Source organism: Meles meles, chromosome 16 (genome assembly GCF_922984935.1).
Source record: "Meles meles chromosome 16, mMelMel3.1 paternal haplotype, whole genome shotgun sequence".
NCBI lineage: Eukaryota > Metazoa > Chordata > Mammalia > Carnivora > Mustelidae > Meles > Meles meles.
Genome location: NC_060081.1, coordinates 58,941,805 through 58,969,022, shown reverse-complemented (window position 1 = coordinate 58,969,022; position 27,218 = coordinate 58,941,805). Strand labels below are relative to the sequence as shown.

At 39.6% G+C, this 27,218-nt stretch overlaps 1 protein-coding gene across 2 annotated transcripts in view; it reads left to right on the top strand.

Moving 5' to 3' along the window:
- The window catches only part of PIGU (phosphatidylinositol glycan anchor biosynthesis class U), an 86,704-nt gene that overhangs the window by 617 nt on the left and 58,869 nt on the right, over positions 1-27,218 (top strand). For both annotated transcript variants that reach the window (XM_045981523.1, XM_045981522.1), the window contains exons 2-4: positions 9,556-9,620; positions 22,211-22,270; positions 23,135-23,197. In XM_045981523.1, the coding sequence (XP_045837479.1) occupies positions 9,556-9,620; positions 22,211-22,270; positions 23,135-23,197 (188 nt within the window). The remainder of the gene's footprint in view (positions 1-9,555; positions 9,621-22,210; positions 22,271-23,134; positions 23,198-27,218) is intronic.

Genomic DNA, 27,218 nt, shown 5'->3' with positions numbered 1-27,218 from the left:
GTGTGAGTGTGCTTAGACTCCTGTTCTGAGTTTGGAACTTGTAGTGCAGTATTTCTTACTCTTAAATTCTTCCTCAGGCGCAATTTTCTACCAGCGCCTCCAATGAGATAGAGTTTGTACAGAAGGATCCACAGACTAGTGGGGGAGACAGTTATAATCCTTTTTGGAAAATGTTCTTCCTTTGTACAACCAGTTGCTTACATGGAGTTTCAGCTGTGAAGAAAATGCCCCACTCCTTTTCCAGTTTCCTGAGGAAGTGGGCTCTGAGCTAACTGTTGAATGTAGAATTTGGAAAGAGAGATTAGAGAAAGGAGAGTTCCAGGTAGCAGAAAGTAAACAGGATCAAGAAAATGTTGAAGAGTGTGAAATGTACAAAATGGGGTAGTAATGGGGTATAGGTTAGGGACAGAATTTAAAGATTTTTTTAAAAACTTTACTGAATGCACATACAGTAAGTGTAGGGCTCAATGAATTTTTACAAACTGTGTATACTCATGTAGTCAGCATCCAGATCGAGAAACAGAATTACAGAACTGACAGCACCCCAGAAGTACTGTTTGTGTCCTTGAGCTTTGTAGTTCAAAAAAAAATTTTTTTTAAGATTATGTATGTATTTATTTATTTATTTGACAGATGGAGATCACAAGTAGGCAGAGAGGCAGGCAGAGAGAGAGGAAGGGAAGCAGGCTCCCTGCTGAACAGAGAGCCCGATGCGGGGCTCGATCCCAGGACCCTGAGATCATGACCTGAGCTGAAGGCAGAGGCTTAACCCATTGAGCCACCCAGGCGCCCCCCCTAAATTCTTTTTAACGATTTATTTATTTGACAGAGAGAAAGCGCTTACAAGCAGGCACAGGGAAAGGGAGAAGCAGTCTCTCCTCTGAGCAGGGAGCTGGGTGCAGGGCTCGATTCCAGGACCCTGGAATCATGACCTGAACTGAAGGCAGGCACTTAACGACTGAACCACCCAGGCGCTCCTTTTTAATTTTTTTTTAAGATTTTATTTACTTATATGAGAGTGAGTGAGAGAGCATGGGCAGGGGAAGGAGCAGAGAGAGAGGGAGAAGTAGACTCCCCTCTGAGCAGGGAGCCCAACCGCAGGCCACTCCAGGACTGCAGGATCATGACCTGAGCCAAAGGCAGATGCTTAATTGACTGAGCCACCCAAGCACCCATATCCTTGAACTTTAAATACTAGAGTTTTATCCCATAGACATTTTTGAATGGGAGAATGGGATAATGAATGGTTGCTTTATGAATAATTCAAACGTAGGTTTCTAAGAATACTATATATTAAAGACTGTGGTAAGCCTCTTTTATCCTCCAGTTATTCTCTTTGTTAGATGGTGTTATTTCCCCCATTTTACTGATGAGGAGACTGAAATTTAGAGAAATTAAGTAATATGCCCAGGTTTTCCAGTTGACAAATGGTAACAAAGGTAGTAGTAATTCTTCTGTGTGATGGTGAGAGCTTAGATTTGATAATCCTTGAATATAATATGTGCATATAATAATTTGTTGAGCAAACTAAATTGTTTGTGTTGAAGCCACTTGGTTCCTGCTTTCTTCTAGATAGCAGAAGCCCCAGGGCAGTATTAGGCCCTCCTTCCTCAAACCTGAGCTAAGATCAAGAGTTGGATACCTAACTACTGAGTCACCCCGGTGCCTCAGGTCTGGGATCTTTAAAAGGGTTTAAATCTTTTTTTCCTTTGCCACTTATATTGGTATGATCCCCAACATCAGTTTTCTCATCTGTAAAACAGGAAGTTATAATATGTACCCTGTTAAATGAGATAATCCATGCTGAAGCTCTTAGCACTATATTGAAAGCCAAAATAGCTAATTCTAGGAATTTGAATTTAAATAATAGAACAGTTGTGATATGACTGAAATAGGTGAGTCAGAAAGGACAGCAGTAAGTGTTTGATGTGTGTATGAGGTGTAGTATGATATTCAGAGGTTTAGGTCTGGAGCTTGGGGCCAGTGTCAGAGCTAGAGAGAGATTTGGTAGACACCCATCTGAATCTGATTGGGTGAGGATAATTGTTTGTCCTGTTTTAAACAGGAATAGTGGGTAGAGGGATGGTACAACATCTGTAAGTATCACTTGTCTTCAGAGTATACTTTAAGATGGGATATTTTAAAAAGCAAGTGATTGAATTTAACCCTAAAAGGCAGACATTTAAAAAAATATTGATGTAGGAGCCCTTCTGGTTTCACATGACATTCATTCATTCATCTCACATGAGTTTTGGTGTTTTTTTTTTAAGATTTTATTTATTTATTTATGTGACAGAGAGAGATCGCAAGTAGGCAGAGAGGCAGGCAGAGAGAGAGGAGGAAGCAGGCTCCCTGCCAAGCAGAGAGCCCAATGGGGGATTCGATCCCAGGACCCTGAGATCATGACCTGAGCCAAAGGCAGAGGCTTAACCCACTGAGCCACCCAGGCGCCCCCTCACATGAGTTTTTTGAGTGCCCAGTTGTTTGGGTGAAGGGCTATGGATCCAAGTAGATTTTGGTTGGCAGACTGATTTTTTTTTTCCTAAGAGAAATAGAGTGCGTGCATTGGAGGGGGGGGGGGCGCAGAGGGAAAGGAGAGAGAGACTCTTAAGCAGGCTCCACACCTAGTGTAGAGTTGAGCTTGGGGCTTATCTCATGACCCTGAGATCATGACCTGACCAAAATCAAGAGTGGGATGCTTAACTGACTGGGCCACCCAGGTGCCCCTCATGGACTGATTTTTTTTTTTTTAAGATTTTATTTATTTATTTGACACAGAGAGAGAGAGAGAGAGAGATCACAAGTAGGCAGAGAGGCAGGCAGAGGGAGAGAGGGAAGCAGGCTCACTGCTGAGCAGAGAGCCTGATGTGGGCCTCGATCCCAGGACCCTGAGATTATGACCTGAGCTGAAGGCAGAGACTTAACCCACTGAGCCACCCAGGCGCCCTGATCTAAGCATTTTAGATATGTTTAAGAACTATTTTAATCACCACAATGGCCCTAAGCTGTAAATGGCCCTACATGTGAATACCCTGTTTTATAGATGAGAAAATGGAAGCACAGAGAGATTAAGTCACATAGTGTTTAATGAGAATAACTTGAATAACTGGCAGTCTTTAGATATTGCTGTTCCAGTGCTCGCTTCGGCAGCACATATACTAAAAATAGATATTGCTGTTCCACCAGAGTTTACTCTATACCGTCTTGTATAGTAATCTGTTGGAAATACTTTTGGAACTTTTGTTTTTTTAAATCATATTTTGGTCTTTCCTCAGCCTTGACCTAGTGATTAGGAATCAGTATAGACTTACCCTTGTGAGTTCAGGGTAGATCCCAAGCTATTAACTCTTATTTAGAAACCTACCTCCAATGTAGCCATGAGGGTCAGGGCCAGGGCCAGGAAGAACACTTCTGATAGCACTACTTAAAAAAAAAAACCAAAAACCCAAACCTCTATTGTTGAAATGGAGAATTAGTAAACCACAATAGTGTGTTACAGAGTGAATTATTAAAAGGCAAACACTTTTGTACCCATCATTCAAATCAAGAATCGGAACTTTGCTACTTACTCCAAAAGCCTTCTATATGCCCCATCCCAGTCACAGCCCCCACTTCATTAAGTAACTGTTATCCTGACTTTTATATTATAGTCATGACATCTTTACATTCTTTTCATTTTATTGCTCAAATGAGTGTCCCTAGTTACTACAGCTTAGTCTTGTCCTGAAACAAAAATTTTTATATGTGTTTTAAGTCTCCCTTTACCATTAAGATCCCCATCCATGCCATCCTTTTCTTACCTGTTAAAGAACCCAGACTGTTTGACCTGTAGTTCCCTATAGTTTGTGTTTGACTGATTGTATATTCATGGTACAGTTTATCATGTTCTTGCATCCTCTGTATTTCCTGCAAGTTGGTAGCTGGATCCAGAGACTGGATATCACCACTTTTTTTTTTTTTTTTTAGCCTGTTACTTGAAATAATTTTAGAATTACAAAACATTTGCAAAGATAGTACAGAAAGATCCATAAACCAGCTTCTTATAATGTTTACATCCTGCATAATCATGGTATAGTGTTTAAGACTAAGAGAATAACATTGTTCTAATACCATTGAACAAGCTGTAGTTGTTCAGAGTTTACCATTTTTCCTACTGTTCTTTTTTGTTCCAGCATCTGATTCAGGATACCATATTGTCTTTAGTGGTGTGTTTCCTCATTCTTCTCCCATTGGTGAGAGTTCCTCAGCTTTTCCTTATCTTTTATGACCTTGACACTTTTGAAACATACTGGTCAGGTATTTTGTAGAATGTCCCTCAACTTGGGTTTATCTAATGTTTTCTCTTAGATTGAGATCACAGATTTTGGAGAAGAATCCTATTGAAGTGATGTGATCCTTTCAATGTATTGGATGGGGGGGGTACATCATATTGCAAGGTCTTATTACTGGTGATGTTATCCTTAATCCCATGGTTATGGTAGTATCTGCCTGATTTCTCCATTGTAAAGTTAGTTTTCCTTTTTAATCTGTAAATATTTGGGGGCTGTATGTAGGGGCTCTGTAAATATCTTGTTTCTCCTTAAGTTTTTGCCCACTATTTTTTGCATTTATGGGTTGATCTGCCTGCACCAGTCATCACTGTGGTGTTCTAATGATGATTTTTCTGTTTCCCTCATTCCTTCTTCATTTATGAGTTGAAATTCTTCTGCAAGAAAGAGTTGTCCCTTCTTCCATATTTATTCAGTCATTTAGTTTATATCTGTATGGATTCATAGGTACTTATTTATTTTCTGGATTATAATCTATATTATCTTTATTTTAATGCTCAAATTGTTCCATCTTTCGCTATTGGGACACTTTCTGCAACCACAAGATGCTTTCTTTAGGCTTGGCTTTTATTTTCCATTGTTTAGCCCTAGAATGGAATGGAATGGAATGGAATGGAATGGAATGGAATGGAATGGAATGGAATGGAATGGAATGGAAGAAGTGGAATCAACCACTTCTTCAAGAAGCCTGGTTTCTTTTATGGGAGAATGTTACTTAGAAAGCAAGAGCTGGATGCTAGGTGTGTTCTTTACTATGGAAATGACACTGTATCTTGGACCTTCTGGATTAGAAATATAAGGATACCACTTCTTTTGAACAAGCTGAATGCATGTCCTTCTTGACATTATGGGAAGCTCAAAGACATTTGTCTTATGATAGATGATATGCTTTTATGATCTCCCATAGGAAGAGTATATCAAGGTAACTAAGACTTTTTGCTTCATGGGATTTATCAGTTAAGAGTTGAGACACTTTATTGGGTTGCCTGGCTGGCTCAGTCAGTAGTAGAACATGAGAACTCTTGATCTTGGGGTTGTAAGTTCAAGCCCCATGTTGGGTGTAGAGATTACTTAAAATCTTAAAAAGTTGAGACACTTCATTAAAAAAAAAACCACCCTTATATTTTAGAATAGTTGGCAATAATTAGTTTTTGTGGTCAACTATTCTGAAATACTAGTTGTTGGATAAGAATCCCATGAAGCAGAAATTTTATTCAATTTCTCTGCACTTTTTTTTTTTTTTAAAGATTTTATTTATTTATTTGACAGACAGAGATCACAAGTAGGGAGAGAGGCAGGCAGAGAGAGAGAGGAGGAAGCAGGCTCCCCGCCAAGCAGAGAGCCCGATGCGGGGCTCGATCCCAGGACTCTGGGATCATGACCTGAGCGAAAGGCAGAGGCTTTAACCCACTGAGCCACCCAGGGGCCCCTCTCTGCACTTTTCACAGGTGTTATTTTACGGGTACTTTAAGAAAAATAGCTTAAAGCTATGGGGTTCTTTGTGTTGTTGTTTATTGAGTATTTTGTTTTTTTCCCCAGACATTTTGTGAAACCTATTTTAAAATTTTCCCAATAAAATATTATTGGGACATTGTCATATATGTTAGAATTGGGGGGCCTTGGTTATTCTTTTATACATGAGTAGATTCACTTTTATATTCTAGAGCGTTTTATTACTCTATAACTCAAATGTTCCCAATGTGCTGTGGACCATGCCAAAGTTTTCAGTCATGTGCACCAAAATAAGGACATTATGAAAAGTTTATCATAAAGATCAATGTATTCAGGTGAAAATATTTTGAGTTTATTCTCTTTCTTTAATGTTTAATGTTGTAGATGGTGGTAGTAAATGGCAGGGGGTTTCTTAAAAAATGTTTTTACATGAAGTTGACTCTTCCCTCGGATCAATTAAGTAATATGAGGTCATATTTAATCATCAAGGTAGCAGAGCCACATTCCAAGTACCATTGCCAGAGAACACATTAATAGATTTGCTGGTGTACAATATCCAGCAAAAGCATATCTGAGAGCAGTTACATTTTAGACAATTGCCTGAAAAGTATACAGTCTGTTCTTCTAGCTACACACTGAAGAATCTGTTCCCTCTGGATTAAACCAGTGGAGAGTGATGTCCCTGGACAGCATCTTGCTGGTCCTCTGTTGAGTTGCTTTTACTGCTCTGTGGTGGGGTGCCTTTGGGTTAAGTGGGGATTTACCCTGTGAAGTGGCCTGATGAATCATATACTTGGGTCTCCAGTAAAGCTGTTAGTGAAGGGTTTAATAGTTGTGTTACACAGCAACCTCTTTATGTGGCTCCTTGGGGGAAGTTTCTTTTTGGTCCTAGTATAAGGACCGGTTATAGCTGTCTTGAGCAATGGAGTTTGTTTTATTTTACAGCCCATGTGAACTGTGTAACTGATTAAGTTTCTTTCTGGGGTGGGTCCATAAAGTTTAAAGCCAAAATTAAAGCCCACTCAACTATAAATACATAGGTTTTTTGGAACAGGATTTGTAACTTTGATTTTACCTATCATTGAATAGCTAATTCAATCACAGGTTTCAAATATCAAAGGTGCAAAAGGCTGTATGATTAAAAGGCACCTTTCCATACCACTTTCTTAGAACCACTCAGTTGTGTTCCCTGGAAGGACCAGTTTCTTATTATATCAGTTTCTTATGTGTACTTCTGAGATATTTTAGGCATTTTTAAGCTCATACATTTTGCAGGTTTTTGTCTATTTTATATTTTTCTTATCCTTTACTCAGTTTCTTTTAAAATTAATTTTCCTATTTCTAATAATTATGAAATAATGCACATTGCTAGTGATTCAGAAAATGAAGAAAAGGTAAACCAAACATCTTCTGTAATCTTATCAGCAGAGACGATAGCTGTATTTTTTTTTAAAGATTTTATTTATTTGTCAGAGAGAAAGAGCACAAGCAGGAGGAGTGGCAGGCAGAGGGAAAGGTAGAAGCAGGCTTCCCACTGAGCAATGAGCCGTTGTGGGATCGACCTGATCCAAAGGTAGACGTTTAACCAACTGAGCCACTTATATTTTTAAATTTTTATTTATTTTATTTAATGTCTGAATTTATGTTTATGTTGAGGCATTTCTTTTAAAGATTATTTATTTATTTATTTGACAGACAGAGATCACAGTAGGCAGAGAGGCAGGCAGAGAGAGAGGAGGAAGCAGGCTCCCTGCTGAGCAGAGAGCCGGATGCGGATGCGGGGCTCGATCCCAGGATCCTGGGATCATGACCTGAGCCGAAGGCAGAGGCTTTAACCCACTGAGCAACCCAGGTGCCCCTATGTTGAGGCATTTCTCACTGGATACATATTTTCTCTCAATTAAATGGGTTAATGCTTATAAATATTTAAAATAAAATTCAGTCATATTGACATGCTATGTTATGTCTTGCTTTTCATTTAAGAGTATTTCATGGACATCTTTCTTTTCATAAATGAATATCTGTAAGATACTTTTTAATTTTAACTCTTAATTTTGAGATAGTTTTAGATTTTCAAAAAGTTGCAAAAATAGTACAGAGAATTCTTGTTTACCCTTCCCTTAGCTTCTTCTAATGTTAACATCCTGTATAACCATAGTACACTGACCTAAACCAGATTAACATTCATGCAATACTAATAACTAATCTATTATTAGAATTTTATCAGTTGGACCATTAATGTCTTTTTTATGGTCCAAGATTCAGTCCATGATCCCACACTGCATTCAGTTTTTATGTTTCCTTAGTCTCTTCCAATCTGGGACATTTCCTCAGACTTAATATTTCCTTCCTTTCCTTTTCCTTCCTTTCTTCCTTCCTTCCTCCCTCCCTCCCCCTTTCTCTCTTTCTCCCTTTCTTTCTTTCTTTCGTTCTGATCTTTCAGTTCTTTCTTTCTTTCTAGAACACACACACACACACACACACACACACACACACGCAGCAGAGGAGAAGGGAGGGACAGAGAATCTCAAATAGACTCCCTGCTGAGCACAGAGCTGGCCTGGAGCTCCATCCCAGGACCCTGAGATCCCGACCTGAGCCAAAATCAAGAGTCAGGCTCTCAACCGACTGAGCCACCCAGGCGCCCCTTGATATTTTTAAAGAGCACTAGCTGGTTATTTTGTCTCGATTTGGGTTTGCCTAGTGTTTTCATATGATTAGATTGAAGTTATGCTTTTTTGGCAAGGATACTACATTTTTGGCATAAGGACCACAGAAGTGTTTTTAATCCCCATTTCAGTGAATCATTTCAGGAGCTACTTGATGTTAATAGTGTGAACTGTTCAACATATTGCTGGTGATACCAACTTTGGTCACACGATTAAGGTAGTGAAGGCCAAGTTTGTCCACATAAAATTATTTTTCCTCTTGCAAATATGGTTTCTAATCATAATTTTACTCTCTGATCTTAGTATCCTTTGACAATCTTGTCTTTCACCACTATTACTGTGGGGTCTGCCAGTGGTGATTTTCTGTTTCCATCTTTCCTTCAACATTTGATACTTAACAGATCTCTGTGAGGAAGAGCTTTCTTTTCTCTTCCACTTATTTATTTAGTTATTTATATGACAGTATGATTTTTAACTGTAACGTATTTCTATCTGTGTAACTACACATACACATATATACATATCATAATTCACTTAGGTGAATATTAATGGACATTGGGATTATTTTTTAGTACTTTGAGCACCGTAATGAACATACAGTTATTTCCCTAGGCTAAATTGCTGTACGAACAATCATTTCTATGTCAAAAGACACATACTTAAAAGGTACATATTTCCCTGTAGAAAAGTTAATACCTGTGCCGCTCGAGTAGCACTTGAGAGTGGCTTCCCCACACTAGGGACAGCATTTCTCACAAGCTTCTAATTTGTTGTCATATTTTGGGGAATGGGGCAAGAGATTCAAAAATGGAACACTTTTTAGAGTGGGTGGAGATCACAAGGAAATCAGAGAGAGCTCACAGTTTCACTGAGAACTTCTTCCTGAGAGTTGCCCCACAGTGGAAAGGGATGCTCTGTATGGCAGAAAGTTCTGCATCATCTGAAGTGTTCAAATCAAGATTTAAAGCCACTTGCTGGGGATGAGGTAAAGGGGGTTGGACAGACTGTGAGGCCTTTCTTGTTTCTGGGAGTATCTAACACTTTGGTCTCTGGCCATCTGCATATGTCTCTGAAGTAAGAGTGAACTTGGATGTCTTACTTTTCAGTGGTTGAAGGCCTCTCACTGTTGGACTTGGGAGTGTCTCCGTATTCTGGAGCAGTATTTCATGAAGTAAGTGTTCTTGTTTTCTTTTCTGAGTACTAAGAGTAGTTTATAGTCTTAAATACCAAAGCCTAACCTCTGTTTTGTACAAACATTTGAATAGATCTATTTTTGAAAATCATATTTAGAAACAGACCTTTTTTAGATGTCCTCTGCATAAGAAGGAGATTTCACAATGGCAGTGGAAATGATCCAGATTAAGATTGTAATTTGGGGAAGCAGATGAGACTTCTGTAGAAGTTACCATTTTTATTGGCAAATAAATTGTAAACAGTTCCCAGCCCACAAATAAGTTGTGTGCTAATGGTCATGTAATTGGTTCTTTGGAACATGCTTTCCCATGAAAACTATGTCAGCAATGCTGGTTTCTTAGAAAGCCCACCAAAGCCTATTTAACCCATAACGTTGATTCTTAAAATAGTGAAATCCTTCTTAGGTCACCGTCATCCCTTGCTTGGGTTCCTGCAAACACTTCCTGACAACTCTTTCTCCATTCAGTCTTGCTCCTTTACTCTTTATTCTGCAGCCAGACTCATCTTTCTGAAATGGGAATCTGATATTGTCAGTGTCCTGCTTCGTACCTTTGCTCGCCACTGAACTCAGGATAAAACCCAAACACCCTACAGGGCATACAAAACTATGTGGGCCCTGCTTACATGAACCACATTTCCTTCTGCTCTCCTCTCCGCATTACTGTTGGTTATAGCATTTTAAAGTAGAAGTCTTCTATTTGAATTCTTAACCCCTCATTTTTACAGTTGTCTCCCTCATACCTACTTTGAGAACAGTTGTTTCTTTCTTTCTTTCTTTCTTTCTTTCTTTCTTTCTTTCTTTCTTTCTTTCTTTCTTTCTCTCTCTCTTTGGTTCTTCTATCTAGTTTTTTAAAAGCATTCAGCTTGGTTCTCGTGGAGATAACAACTGGCTTTTGCATTCATATTTCATTAGTTTTTATTACTATCTAGTTGAACCACAATAATAAGAACGGCCAGCAGAAACAGGGACTTTTAATTTAAGACTCTTAATAAGCACACAAACCAGTTACTGGAAACAGATGTGTGTGGGCATATAAAAGCATAGGGCTGTGTCCAGCCGTCTGTGGGCAGTATGTTTTCTAGACAGATTAGGAACACCCTGAGAGAGTTCTAGCATATTTTCATTATGCTACAACACTATATTCTCTCTTACCTATGTGTTTTTGCTCATTTTATTGTTTCTTTATGGAGGGCTGTTTATGCAGGGCTGTTTTTCCCTCTTTTTGTGGTTTGCTTTACTATTTAGATATTAGCTTAGATTTTACCTTCCTCTAAAAGCCATTCCTCGTCACCTTAGACCAGTTAGATATTCTTCCTGAACATCTTCCAAAGCATCTTGTGCTTATCCTTTTAATGGCTCATATAATATTCTTGAAATATCTTCTGTACTTGTTTTACCTATTATATGTTCCTCAGAACAAGTACTGATACCTTTTCATTAAGTATTCCCAGTGCCTAGCTCTATATCTACATATGTATTCCAATCCCTTCCTTCCTTCTCTCTTTTAATAAAGATTTGTTAGGTACATACCAAATGCCAGCTATCCTGCTAGGTGCTTGGGATACAAAACAAGACACAGTCCTTGGCCTCATGGTACTTATTTCTGAGAGCAACAAACAGTAACTTAGTAAAAAGGAAGCAGATTTCAGAGCAAAGAATATTACCAGGGGTAAAGATGGTTATTTCATAGTGATCAAGGGGTTGATTCATCAAGAGAACATAACAGTCCTAATGTTTCTGCAACCAATAACAGAGTTTCAGAGTACATGAAGACTGACAGACTATAAGGAGAAATAGACAAATCCACAGTTATAGTCAGAGATTTCAATATCCCTCTCTCAAGGACTGATGTGACAAGCAGACAGTAAATCAACAAGAATGTAGAAGCTGTGAATAGGTTGTCAACCAACTTGATCTCATTGACATTTATAAAACATTCTATCCAACAGCAACAAAATACATAATCTTTTCAAGTGTATATGGAACATCTGCAAGATAGACCATATTCTGGGTCAGACAACAAGGCCCAATATATTTAAAAGGGTTAAAGTCATACAAAGTATATTCTCTGACCACAATGGAATTAAATAAAAAATTAATACCAAAAAGATGTCTGGAAAATCCCCAAATATTTGGAAACTAAGTAACATGCTCCTTAATGACTCACGGATCAAAGAAGAAATCAGAAGGGAAATTAGGCAGTATATTGTATTGAATGAAAATGAAAATATCAAAATACGTGGGATGTCACTAAGCAGTACTTGGGGGAAATGCGTAGTGCTAAATGCCTATATTGGAAAAGAAAAAAGCTCTCAAATCAATGACCCCTGTTTCTACCTTAAGAAAGTAGAAGAAGAAGATAAACTTACCTCAAAGTAAACAGAATAAAAGAAATAACATCTGAGTGGAAACAAATTAAATAGAAAACAGAAAAACAATAGTGAAAAACACTGAAACACAGCTGGTTCTTTGGGATGAACAGTAAAATTGATAAACATTTGGGAATGGGGATATATTCAGTATCTTGGTTGATAGTTTCATGGGTATATACATAGGTCAAAATGTATCAAATTATGTACTTTAAATATGTGAAGTTTATTTTATACGAATTATACTTCCATAAAGCTAAAGTTAAGGAAAAGTGGGATTTCAGTTAAATGATAAGTACATGTAGAAAAATAAAGCTGGGTAAAGGAATAAAGAGTGATGGTTATGTGTGTTTCAGTATTTTAGATAGTGTGTTCAAGGAAGGCACTCCAAGGAAGTAAAATCTGCTGAATAAGCGATCTAAATGAAGCTAGAAGGGGCACCTGGGTGGCTGAGTGGATTAAGCCTCTACCTTCAGCTCAGGTCATGAACTCAGGGTCCTGGGATCAAGTCCCACATCAGGCTCTCTGCTCAGTAGGGAGTCTGCTTCCTCTTCTCTCTTTCTCTGCCTACCTCTCTGCCTACTTGTGATCTCAATCTGTCAAATAAATAAATAAAATCTTTTAAAAAAAATAATAAATAAATAAATGAAGCTAACAGGCCAGATAAGATTTGGCTGATTTGGGAATGTGGTTGGCATTTGTGAGTTGGATAAATTCTGCCTTAGTCTTGCTAAGGCAGAATGAGCAAAGAGGAAAATATTAAAGACAAGGTGTGAGAAGTTAGGAGTCAGATTATATAGCACTTTTTATAGACATGGTTAAGAGTTCAGATTATCTATCTATCTGTTTGTCTATCATTTATCTATTTTTAGTATAATTATTTTTAGTGTCTAGAAATTGTAATATGAGGGCAAGAGCTTCCTCCGAGACTCAAGTTTATAAAAACCTCAATTGGCTGGTGAGGCCATTTGGGATACTTATTATTTAATTTGGTTTCTAGGAAGACTGCATTCAAGTCCTCAGTGGTCATTTGATCAAATGGAATTATGTTCTTCATCTTCTCCAGCTCTCTTATATTCCTCAGACCTGATGAGAGACAAAAACTGAGCACGACTTTTCACATCTTCTTTTTTCTTCAGCATCCTGGCACAGGAAACTGCAGGGCATTAAACTTCTCAAAGTCATTTGCCAAGCCAGCCTTTACCACATTGGCCTTGTGTAAGTCCAGTCAATAGCAGGTAGATTCTTAGGTAGAGTAGCTAGCTTGGTGGTAAGGGCCTCTTTCCAGGACTTTAGGGAGTGAGCAGTGACCTTTTGGTCTTGGGGTATGATCTCCCAAAGAACTACTGAGTAAATGCCTTTTAAAAAATTTATTTGTTTATAATATATAATTACATTAATATAATTTATAATTTAAATAAAAGATATTTATGATTTACTTATAATTTTTATTTATTTATAATATATATTTATAATTTATAAACATAAAAATTTATAATTTTTAAAGATTTTAAGTAATCTCTGCATCCAGTGTGGGGCTTGAACTCACAACCCCAAGATCAAGAGTCGCATGCTCTACTGACTGAACCAGCCCAGATGCCCCTAAGTGCCTATTAGAGCAAGTTTTTGCTCAGCCATTTTGAGATCCTTTACCAGCTCTGGTGGCCCACAGTAGCAAGTGGGTTTTGTTTTACTAAGCTGAGAAAATGGAGACTTTTAAGCCAAGAGAGAAGTGATTATATTTATTTTACATTTAATAAATACTGCTGTGAATACTGCGAGGGGAATTGACTGTGGGGGCAAGAGGTGAAGAAGGGGAAATGATTAAGAAGGATGCTTATGCACTAATCTAAGCAAGATGATGTTGGCTTGGAACTAGTGTGGTAACAACAAAGATGGTGAAAAATGAGTAGATTCTTTAAAAAAGTAATTAGATTCTAGTAATACTTTTAGGAGTAGACTTATTAATGGATTTGATATGAGATGTGAAGGCGAGAGAGGATTCCAAGATATGATTCAAGGATAGCAGGTTTTTAATCCTGAGCAACTGAGTGAATGGTGGTATTATTTCGTGAAATGAGTTACTGAGGGAGGAGTGGGTTTTAGTGGGGCTGGAAATAAGAGTTCAGATTTCATCATATTAAGTTTAAAGACATCCAAATGACAATGTTAATGTAACTGGCTATACAAATGTGTAACTCAAGAAGAGAGGTTCAGGCTGGAGATATAAAATTGGGATCTGTCAGCCTATAGATAATACTTGAAAATGGGCTTGATGTGATCACCCGGTGTGATAGCCAGCCTCCAGGATGGCCCCCCAAAATATCTACCTCCAGATAGTCACACTTGATGTAGTCCTCTTTCACATTGTACCAGAGTTGGCCTATGTGACCAGTAAAATATGGCAGAAATGATGGTATGTCACTTTCTAGGTTAGGTTATAAAAGACCCTGTGGCTTAATCTTGGACTTTGTCTATCTTGAAAAGTCAGAGAATAGACAGCCTTTATGAGAAGTCTGATTCTAAAGAAGGACAGAGAAATGGTATAGTAGCTAAAGGCAGTTGTATAGTAAAGACATATTATTTTTTCTAAAGATTTTATTTATTTAGGAGAAAGAGAGCATGAGATGGGAGAGGGTCAGAGGGAGAAGCAGACTCCCTGCTGAGCAGGGAGCCTGATGCAGGACTCAATCCTGGGATGCGGGGATCATGACCTGAGCCGAAGGCCATTGTTTAACCAGTGGAACCACCCAGGTGCCTTATTTTTTTCTTATTTTTAAAAAAGATATTTATTTGAGAGAGGGAGAGAGAGAGAGCACATAGGAGCAGGGGGAGGAGGGGCAGAATGAGAGGGAGAAGGAGACCCTTTACTGAGCAAGAAGCCCAATGTGGGGCTTGATCCCAGGACTGTGGATCATGACGTGAGCTGAAGGCAGACAGATGCCCAATTGACTGAGTCACCTAGGAACCCTGTAAAGACATTTTATTTTTATTTTTATTTTTTTATTTTTTAAAAATATTTTATTTATTTATTTGACAGAGATCACAAGTAGGCAGAGAGGCAGGCAGAGGAGGGGGGGAAGCAGGCTCCCTGCTGAGCAGAGAACCCGATGCAGGGCTCGATCCCAGGACCCTGAGACCATGACCCGAGCTGAAGGCAGAGGCTTAACCCACTGAGCCATCCAGGTGCCCCCGTAAGAGGTTTTAAATATGAGATTCTGCCTATATTTAATACAGCATTGTTTATAATAGCTACGATATGGAAGCAACCCAAGTATCCAGTGATAGATGAATGGATGTGTGCACACCCACACCCACCCACACATACACAGTGTGGAATATTATTCAGCCATAAAAAATGAGATCTTGGCATTTGAAACAACAACATGGATGGACCTAGAGAGCACTGTGTTAAGTGAAATAAGTCAGAGAAAGACCGTTACCATATGATTTCACTTATATGTGGAATCTAAAAAAACAAAGCAGGGGGTGCCTAGGTTGCTTGGTTGATTAAGTAGCCTACTCTTGATCTCAGGGTCGTGGATTCAAGCCATGTGTTGGGGTCCATGGTGAGTGTGGAGCCTACTTAAAATACATACATACATACATACATACATACATAAATACTGCTGGAGGGGAGGTGGGTGGGGAGATGGGGTAACTGGGCATTAAGGAAGGCACATGATGTACTGAGTACTGCATGTTATATGCAACTCATGAATCACTAAATTCTGTCCCTGAAACTAATAATACACTATATGTAGCTAAATTGAATTTAAATAAAAAAATTTTTAGAAAAATAATGTGTAAAAACTCTTAAAACTTAATAAAATAAATAATAAAATAGCAAAAAAAAATGAGACTCTACATACTTGGTTGCTGATGGGAATAATCCTGTGGATAGAGAAGTTGATGATGTAAGAAAGAGGATAATTGAATGAGCAGTGTCTTGGAGGGGGCAAGAACAAATGGGTTACTATTCACAAGGGGAGAATTTGACTTCAGGTAAGAAGAAAGGAAGTCCATCCATTGTTAATAGGCGATAGAGAATGTAGGTAGATACAGGAAGTTGGTTACCTGGGTAGTGGGAAAATAAGGTGATTCTCATTTAATTGCTTCTTTTCTCAGTGAAATAAGAAATGAGGTTTTCAGATGAAAGTGAGAAATGGGGAGGAAATTTGGAGGTTAAGGTCAGGGGAAGATGTGAAATAGTCCTTTCAGAAGGGATATGTCAAATGAATGAATGGAAGAGCCATATCTAGCCCTTTAACCATTATTTAAAATGCTTCTGTGAGAAAATGCATTCTTAGCTGCAATGAGGGAGTCCAGAATGCATCCTTACTCCTCACCTGTGTGTGTGTGTGTGTGTGTGTGTGTGTGTGTGTGTTCAAGTCTTAGTGTAAGTAAAGAGGGATAACGGCAGGAGTTAGTATTTTCCAGCTATAAGAAGCCGTGGTAAGTCTCTATACCGTGTAAGACAACCACTTTAGGACTGAGCAGTTGCTTCCCCCAAACACAGTGGAGGTGACCTCACAGTCAGAATCCCTTGCTCCTTTCTTGCATATGGGTTAATTCACTTTTAAGTTCAATGTTCATAAATCCAGAGTAATCTATATTTCCACACAATTTCTTTAAATAATAAAACTTAAATAAAATTATGTCAAGCCAAGTGAAAAGAACACTTTGGGAGAGGAAGTTCATTGTTGCTTTGCATTTTTTTCTGTATAAATCTTCGGCAGATTTTTATTATCTAGTTCTTAGGGAAATGTAAAAGTGGAGAAGAAAAATCTGCACAGGAGAGAAAAAGAGAATTAGGCAACCACTTTAGATTTTATGACTACCTTCAGCAGACGTTTCTGTTTTCTTTGGTTCGCCAAGTACTGATCGTAAAATTGTGAGTTCATTCATATTTGCTCTATCCTGACTGGGAATGGTCACCCACATGGAAACATAACATGAAGACAAATTATATTCACTGTATATTATCTATAATATTATGATTCGCCATTTAACTTCTGTGTACATGTTAGCTTATTATGGAAACCAGCCCATTTGGTGATAGGCTTTTTGAGAACTATGCGTTCTGTCATTTCTGAGACCTACTTCGTGCCATTCTAAACTATCTGAAGCATCAAAACACTTTGAAAGCAGGCCATTGGTAATATAAGTATTAAGTTACTACTTCTTACTGACGAAGATAAAAGCAAAAAAAGAATCCATTAGTAGATAGTTGTAAAAGGTTTAATTCTTCTAGAACTTTGAAAGGCAAAGTTGATGCCCTCTTTTGAAAACAGGTGGTAAAAAGTTGTTCTCAGGTAGCTAACATATTAGGATTACTGTATGTATGTTAGGCACTGTGCTAAGCACTTCGTGCCCATGACTATTTAGTCCTCCCAAGAACCTTGTGAAACAGGTCACTATTTTTTTTTTTTAAGATTTTATTTATTTATTTGACAGAGTGAGAGAGACAAAGAGTAGGGGGAATGAGAGAGGGAGAGGGAGAAGCAGGTTCTTCCCAAGGACCCTGGGATCACAACCTGAGTTGAAAGCAAATGCTTAACCAACTGAGCCATCCAGGCACCCCAATAGGTCACTATTATTTTATAGCTGAGAACACTAAGGTTTAGAGAGAAAAGGTACACAAGTGGAACCGGTTTGAAACCCGAGTTTGAACCCAAAGCCTTGTTCTTTCTACCATACCAGCTTGCTGTCCCTAAAAAGCCTGTTAGTGACCTTTGCAATATTATAGAACACATTTTTGCATGTGGTTGGGAGTTGGGAAAAGGTGCTCCTGAGTCACCAGCAAGGTTTCACTAAAACCAAGTCATGCACTATCTTTCTGGTTCTGGTGGATTGGTGAACTGGCTTATAGTAACAGACCAACCCTCCTGCCGGGACAGCTAGGAAAGAAGGATGAATAGGAAAAAACATCTGTTTGATGGTGTTGGAAAGTATCAAGATAGCCAGGACTGAGCGATTGAGGTCCCAGAGAGGAAGGTACAATGTGAGAGTGACCATCTAAGCTGCTTTCTCCTTAATGCATTTATCAATTTTATCAATGTATTAATTTCTCTGCAGAGAGCAAAGAGAATAGAAGTGGGCTGTTAAGAGGCTAAGGAGCTAAGCAGAGCTATTGGCAGTCTCATAGTGCTGGAGAAATACAAATTCAAGTGCATGGCCAACCAAGTCGCAGAGCCCGGTAAAGGTTTTGGCTTCTGGTTGGGTCCTCTGAAGGACTACACTGAAGGAAGGGTAGACCACATATAGACCAGTCTTACCAAAAACTAAATTCAGCTTAATTAGCTAAATTCTAATTAAATTAAGGTGGTGTAATTCTATTTTTTTTTTAAGATTTTATTTATTTATTTGACAGAGTAGGCAGAGAGGCAGGCAGAGAGAGAGGGGGAAGCAGGCTCCCTGCTGAGCAGAGAGCCCGATGCGGGGCTCAATCCCAGGACCCTGGGGTCATGACCTGAGCCGAAAGCAGAGGCTTTAACCCACTGAGCCACCCAGGTGCCCCGGTGTAATTCTATTCTAATTGCTTGCCAGAAGTTTAAAGAAATCCTTTCTGTAAGAAAAAGAAAAAAAAAATCCTTTCTGGAGGAAAATACCTCATGCAGAATCTCTACAAATTGCCCTTTACAATGTCCACCATTCATTCAAAAGTAACCAAGCATAATAAAAGACAGGAAAAAATAGGCACTAAAGATTCACAGGTGATTCAGATATTGGAGTTATCAAACTTGGACTCTAAGATAACAGTGGTCAGTGATTAATATGCATAAAAAAGTAAGTGACAAGGTCAAGAATTTCTCCAGGGAGGGCGCCTGGGTGGCTTAGTGGGTTGAGCCTCTGCCTTTGGCTTGGGTCATGATCTCAGGGTTGTGGGATCGAAGCCCGCATTGGGCTCTCTGCTCAGTGGGGAGCCTGCTTCCCCCTCTCTCTCTGTCTGCCTCTCTGCCTACTTTTTTTTTTTTTAAAGATTTATTTATTCGACAGATAGAGATTACAAGTAGGCAGAGAGAGAGAGAGGAGGAAGCAGGCTCCCAGCCAAGCAGAGAGCCCGATGCGGGGCTCGATCCCAGGACCCTGGGATCAAGACCTGAGCTGAAGGCAGAGGCTTTAACCCACTGAGCCACCCAGGCGCCCCTCTCTGCCTACTTTTGATCTCTCTCTGTCAAATAAATAAAAATTAAAATTAAAAAAAAATTTCTCTAAGGAACTGGAATATATAATAATGAATCAGATGGAAATTCTAGGACTGGAAAACATAACAGCAAATTAAAAACGTAATGGGCAAATTTAACAGCAAATTACACAAAGCTAAAGAGGGGATTTATGATCTGTAGAGAATTCCTAGAATAAAGTTCGGAGACAAAAGGATGGAAAAAAAAAAGAGGTCTATGAGATATAGTAAAAAGAATTAACATACAATATAAATGAAGTTCCAGGGTGCCTGGGTGGCTCAGTTGATTGAGGGACTGCCTTCAGCTCCGGTCATGATCCTGGAGTCCCAGGATCCAGTCATGCATCAGGCTGCCTGCTCAGCAGGGAGTCTGCTTCTCCCTCCCACCCTCCACCCTCTCATGCTCTCCCTCTCATTCTCTCTCTCAAATAAATAAGTAAAATCTTTAAAATGAAATGAAATAAAATAAAATAAAAGGAGTTCCAGAATGGGAGAAGAGACAGAATGAGGCAGAAACATTATTTGAAGAGATTAGTTACTGAAGTTTTTTTTCAAAATTTATGAAATATGTCGGGGCACCTGGGTGGCTCAGTGGATTGGGCCGCTGCCTTCCGCTCGGGTCATGGTCTCAGGATCCTGGGATCGGGCCCGGCGTTGGGCTCTCTGCTCCGCAGGGAGCCTGCTTCCTCCTCTCTCTCTGCCTGCCTCTCTGCCTACTTGTGATCTCTCTCTCTGTCAAATAAAGAAATAAAATCTTTAAAAAAAAATTTATGAAATATGTCAATTCAAGAAGCTCTATAAACCCAAGCAGGATAAATTCAAAGAAAAACATACATTTTAATAAAACTGCTCAAAATCAAAGACAGATTACAGATTACAAACAGCCAAAGGGGATATTATCTCTCAGAGATGAAGGTAAAGACATTTCCAAGCAAATTAAAATTGATAGAATTTGTTGCCAGCATTTAAAAAATTATAAAAAGTCAGGATTATTGTTCTCAACAGCATCATGGAATATAGGAAGGAATAAGTAATAGTGAAAAAAGTAGATATGTGAGTAAAATAAATATTAACTATATAAAATAATAATAATGCCTTATGGGTTTAAAATGCATGTAGAATTAAAGCTGTAGCACGAAAAACAGAAAAGACTGGGAGTAGCTATATGGAATTAAAGTATTCAAAGGTCCTTATTAATCTAGAAAGTAGTAAAAGATGTAATTTATATTATATGCTAATTAAAGTCAAAGACCTATTCCATAATTTCCATAATCACTGAAAGAATAGTAGCTAAGTGTCTAACCAACAAACTAGTAGAGGAGAAAATAGAATAATAAAAAATAATGAGGAAGCAAGCAAGAAAGAGAAAAATGGGACAAATGGAAAATAGAATAGTAAGGTGGTAAACTTAAACACAAATACATCATTAATTACATTAAATGTAAATAGACTATAAAGTCAACTAAAAGATAACAGTTGTCAGATTAGGTTAAAGAGAAGTAGGGTTGCCTGAATGGGTCAGTTGGTTAAGCATCTGCCTTTGGCTCAGGTCCTCATCCCAGGGCCCTGGGATTGAGCCCCACATCGGGCTCTCTGCTGAGCAGGGATCCTGTTTCTCCTTTTCCTGCTCCCTCTTCTTGTCCCCCCCCCCTCTCTGTCAAATAAAGACTTAAAAAAAATTTTTTTTTTAAAAAGTGGGGCATCTGGGTGGCTCAGTCGGTTAAGCAGCCAACTCTGGATTGCTGCTCAGGTCTGATCTCAGGGTGGTGGGATGGAGCCCCATGTTGGGCTCTGTGCTCAGCAGGGGGTAGGAGCCTGCTTGAAATTCCCTTCCTCTCTTTCTGCCTCTCCCCCTGCTTGTGTGTACACTCTGTCTCTAGAATGAATCATTAAAAAAAAAGAAAAGTAATTATATGCTGCTTTTAAGAAACACATCTTACGGGATGCCTGGGTGGCTCAGTTGGTTAAGCTGCTGCCTTTGGCTCAGGTCATGATCCCAGAGTCCTGGGATCGAGTCCCTCATCAGGCTCCTTGCTCAGCAGGGAGCCTGCTTCTCTCTCTGCTTCTGCCTGCTGCTCTACCTGCTTGTGTTCTCCCTCTCTCTCTCTCTCTGACAAATAAATAAATAAATAAAATCTTTAAAAAAAAAAAAAGAAACACATCTTACATATGACGATGCAGAAAAAAGTAAAACCTAAAAATACAGGACAAGTTATATTGAGCAAACATTAACACAAAGAAGCTGATGTAGCTCTACTGACATCAGAAAAAGAAACACTTTAAGGCAAGAAACTGTGAAAGAAATTTAATCTATAGTGGCACCTGGGTGGCTCGGTTGGTTGAACAACTGCCTTTGGCTCAGGTCATGATCCTGGGATCCTGGGTTTGAGTCCCACATCGGGCTCCCCCTGCTCTGTGGGGAGCCTGCTTCTCCTTCTCCCTCTGCTTGCCACTCCCCCTGCTTGTGCTCTCACTCTCTCTGTCAAATAAATAAATAAAAGTCTTAAAAAAGAAATTTAATCTGTAATTAAAATCATCTCTTAAAGAAAACCCATGCCACGATGACTTCACAGTGAGCACATTTTCCCAAATATTTGAGGAGGCAATAACACTAATGATATAAAACATCTCAGAGGACAAAAGGCGGGGGAAACATTTCCCTATTTATTTTTTGATTTCAGCAATCTTAGTGCTCTGTGGCATTCCCCTTGGCTATTCTGTATGGCTTAGAACTAAAGTTTACCTCATAGCTTTAATGTGTTCCTCAAAAGATATTTAGCCCATGTCATATTTTGTTCTCTTTACTCAGCTCAGATAGGCCCCATGGCAAAAAATGATCCAGTAACACTAAATTATTCTCCCCCAAATATACTGGCCAACTAGCATAGAACAGTATTCCAGAAAAGAAAGATTTTTGCTGAGAGATTAGCTTCTTCCCCATTCCCTACACTGGAAACTGATAACAGTAAGATTTAAGTTAATTTGTTTGTTTGCTTGTTTTTCTCCTACAGACTCCACTAATAATATACCTCTTTCATTTCCTGATTGACTATGCTGAATTGGTATTTATGGTAAGTAACCTTCCACATAAAGTCAATACATATATATCTGTAGAGTCTTTTATCTTGTTTTTAAGAAAAAAAAAATATCTTATAGGAGCTTAGGAGTTTTTGAGAGTATAAAAGAAAACCCTATCCTTAATTTGAATTCCATACTGTGGATAATACTGTATAATCCATAGTACTGTGATAGTATTATGGAAGTATAGGGAGTAAGTAGTCTCTGACATTTGAACAATTCCAATTCCTTATACTTGGTTTCTGGACTGTGTAGTCTCAAACTTTGTAGCGCCAAGATTCTGTGATTGTTTTTAATTGTGGTGCCAGTGTAGAGGGCATCCTGAATTTCCTAAGCATTCTACCAAGAGATTCCATGCAGTGGACATCGGCCTGATGAGACTCTCAGGGGCAGTAGCCTTCAAACTTGAGATGACAGGGCTGTTCTGAGAGAAAGTAATTTGAAACACTTGCCTATGTCAGGTTGAAAATCTGGGTCAAGTAGGAGGCCCACTGAAGTCTTCCTTAATCATTATAATGGCTCCTGTTTGCTGAGGATTTACTTCATGCTAGGCACTTGACAGACATCAGGCCTGCAAAGCATTGGGTGTTATTCCTGTTTTACAGAAAACTTCAGTAACTTGTAATTAAAGAACAGATGTGGTCCACCAGGCTAACATAAATCTTGGTGGGTGCCAGTCCGCAGGGATTTCCAGTCAAATCTCCCTGTAGGGCTTTACATTTGGGCAGTCAAAGTGAGAGTTGAGGTTCTGCCTGACTGTAAGAGTTCATTACTGAACAGTCCACCACTATCCCAAAGCTCTAGGCCCTGGCAGCATTCCATCCCTCCTACACTCTTATTTCTCTTTCTCTCGACAGATCACTGATGCACTCACCGCCATTGCTCTGTATTTTGCAATCCAGGACTTCAATAAAGTTGTGGTAAGTAGTCAGCGGGGGAGACAGAACTGGTGTTTTTGGTAGTCTTCTGGTCTCTGTTACTACAAAGAATCAAAGGTCATGTACTGAAGGATCCAACTGTTTAAAAATACTAAGAAGTGGGAGAGAAGCTACTGGCCTGTGAAGCCAGCCCTGGAATGGTCAAACCCCAACCAACAAGACAGCTTTATTAATAGATACAAAAGGGTCAATTTAATCTGTGTAGCTTAATATTTCACCTGTGCAAGTTCAGACTTTCTTTTTTTTTTTTTAAGATTTTATTTATTTATTTGACAGAGATCACAAGTAGGCAGAGAGGCAGGCAGAGAGAGAGAGGGAAGCAGTCTCCCCACCGAGCAGAAACCCAATGTGAGGCTCGATCCCAGGACCCTAGGATCATGACCTGAGCCGAAAGCAGAGGCTTTAACCCACGGAGCCACCCAGGCGCCCAAATTCAGACTTTCTGGAGCAGAGCTGAACTACAACTATTAACGAGGACCCTTAAAAATCTTCCTTTCATGAATACAGATTTTAACTGTTATTCCTGTTGGAGGTAAAATTGGATTCCCAGCGTAGATTCAGTTTCCCTGCAGAGAGCAATCTTATTTGGAAAATTTATTTTTTATTTTTTATTTTTTTTAAAGATTTTATTTATTTATTTGACAGAGATCACAAGTAGGCAGAGAGGCAGGCAGAGAGAGAGGGAGAAGCAGGCTCCCTCTGAGCAGAGAGCCCAATGCGGGGCTCAATCCCAGGACCCTGAGATTATGACCTGAACCGAAGGCAGAAGCTTTAACCCACTGAGCCATCCAGGGACCCCATTATTTGGAAAATTTAGCATGTAGTAAATGCCTATAGAAAGTATTGATGTAAACTTAGTCTTAATCCCTATGCAATAGCCAAGGGGAATGGTATATTGTGACCATTTCCATTTTCCTGGGTTCTAAAAGAGTTAACAGATTAACCGTATGCACTATCCATGTAGTTATTTTAAAAATTGGCTGCAGTCCTCCTTGACTGGCTGGGAGCCACTGAGAGGATTTAGACCCGAGGGAGAGGAGGACATATCCTTTTTGTGTTGTCTGTTTATCCTTCATTTTCACTTCTGTTACTCGGTAATAGAACCAGAAGGAGCAGTTTGCCTTTCTGTGGCACTGGTCATTAGTAATAAAGCTGGTGAATTCTAGAATTACGGACCTCAAAGAGATTTATAAGATATCTAGGTTGGGAATTTTTAACTTGGGGTCCATTTATAGGCTTAATAGGCCTATAAAACCCTTGAATTGGGGCACTTGGCTGGCTTGGTAGAGCTTGTGACTTTATCTGAGAGTTGTGAGTTCAGGCCCCACAGCGGGTATAGAAATTTGTTAAAAAAAACAAAAACAAAAACAAAAAAACCCCCTGCATTTTAGAGACTTATCACTGAGACCCAAGGAGTGCACATCTTAAACCAGCAGAGCATTTGGGATAACATTTATAAACCTGAGAGCATTATGCTAATGGAAGTCAGACCAAGACAAATACTGTGTGGTCTTATTTACATGTGGAATCTTAAAAAGTCAACTTGGGGGTGCCTGGGTGGCACATTTGGTTAAGTGTCTGGCTCCTAGTTTCTGCTTAGGTCCTGATCTCAGGCTCATGAGATCGAGTTTTATGTCAGCACAGGCTCAGTTCTGAGTCTGCTAAAGACTCTCTCTTCCTGTGCCCTCCCCTGCCACACTCATATGCGTGTGTGCTCCCTCTCTCTAAAATAAATAAATAAATCTTTAAAAAAAAAGTCACACCAGGGAACGTGATTGGCTTGGCTGGTAGAGCATGTGACTCTTGATCTTGGGAAAGTGAGTTCAAGTCCCACATTGGGCAGGAAGCTTACTTTAAAATAAATAAATAAGTCAGACTCACAGAAACAGACATTGTACATTGGTGGTACATTGGTGGTACATTGGTGGTTGCCAGGCCGGCGGGGGGTGTGCATTTGGGAGTAGGGGAAATGGGAAGATGTTGGTCAAAGGGTACAAACTGCTAGTTGTAAGATGAATAAGTTCTAGATATCTAATGTACAGCATGGTGAATATAGTTACTATTGTATACTTGAATGTTGCTAAAAGAGTATGTCTTGGGGGTGCCTGGGTGGCTCAAGTCAGTTAAGTGTCTGCCTTCGCTCAGGTCATGGTCTCCTCACAAGCTGAGGCATGCAGAGGTAAATTAGCTGAAGATTTTTTTTTTCTTAGGATTTTAATTATTTGACACAGAGAGAGAGGGACAGCAAGAGGGAACACAAGCAGGGGGAGTGCGAGCGGTAGAAGCAGGCTTCCCACTGAGCAGGGAGCCGGATTTGGGGCTTGATCCCAGGACCCTGGGATCATGACCTGAGCCCAAGGCAGACACTTAACAACTGAGCCACCCAGGTGCCCCAAGATTTTTTTTTTTTTTAAGATTTTATTTATTTATTTGACAGAGAGAGAGAGATCACAAGTAGGCAGAGAGGCAGGCAGGGGTGCAGGGTGGGAAGTAGGCTCCCTGCTGAGCAGAGAGCCTGATGTGGGGCTCCATCCTGGGACCCTGAGATCATGACCTGAGCCAAAGGCAGAGGCTTAACCCACTGAGCCACCTAGGCACCCCAATTTTTTTAAATTCAAAAATTTCTATTGAAATATAACCTAATATGCATATTGAAATATAACAAGCATCTGTGTACAAGGTGGTTAATGATCATGGAGACAGTGCAGCCAGGTAATTACCTTTCAGGCCACTTTTAACCTCTCCTATGGTAGCTTTAAATCTCATCATTGAGATATATTCAGCAAGGCTGCTGAATATATCTAGAGATATTTATCTTTGGATTTTAAATTGTACTCCTTAACCTCATTTATTGTTATACTTTTACTATTTTCTTGGTGTGTGTGTATGTGTTCACTTTTCCTTAGACTTTTAGCCATTTTCTTGTCTCTAACTGGATCCAGTGGGGGTTTTTTAAAAGGAATTTTTGTTATTCTTCAAGGAGCTGAGTCAACATTGGGCCTGTGAGGCCAGGCATAATGGGTGCTTTGCTGGTGAGACTGGGGGGGAGACAAAAAGAGATGTAGCAGAGAATCTGGGAAATGCTGACCTGACTGCCCTCACCTGCAGACTTTCCTTTTATAAAATCTCCCTGTTTCAAACTATTTTGGAAGAGTGGGGTGACAAGGAAGTACTTTTCTTTAGTCGTTGGCACAGTGTCACCTCTGCACGGGCTCTGCACCTGCCTGTTGAGCTGCGCCCCTCTCCTTTTGTCATCCTGCTGACTGGCTTCCAGCTTGCAGAACAGGTCTGTGTTTCCACCTGTCCTCTGGCTGCTCCTGGGTCAACCCGTTTCCTCTCAGTAGCCTCCTTTGTGGGTCTCGGCCTATATAGGTGGCCGCCTTTTTGCAGGAACTCCAGGACCTTTAGGTAGCGGGGCAGGGCCTCCTTCCTCAATCACTGCTGCAGCTGACCTCGCTAAGTGCTTTATCTGCCAAGCCAGCCCCTCTGATAAAAGCACCTTACTTTATATATTGTCTTTTTAATTACACAACCCACCTGTGAATGGTACCTAACTCTTAGGGATGATAATTCCCCGCTGTCTACCCTGAACTCTCAGAGATGATCAAACTAGGTTTTTGAAGTTGGTTCATGTTTTCTGATTAAGCCTCTGTTTAAATCTGTGCAAGAAGTCTGGGCTTACCTGTATTCCTGTGATAACTCCTCAATTTTCTTTTGAACTGAAAGATCGATCTTTAACATTTCTAAAAAACTTTTCCATTAAAAAAAATTCTGAAATACCTAAGACATGCAAAAATATGTAAAGAATAATACCTACTGTGAACTTATTTCAGGTTCAAAAATAAAACATTACATGGAGCACGTGGGTGGCTCATTTGGTTGAGTGTCCAACTCTTGGTTTCAGCTCAGGTCATGATCTTGGGGTTGTGGGATGGAGCCCTGCATAGGGCTCTGCGCTCAGCGGGGAGTCTGCTTGAGATTCTCTCCCTCTCCCTCTGCCCCT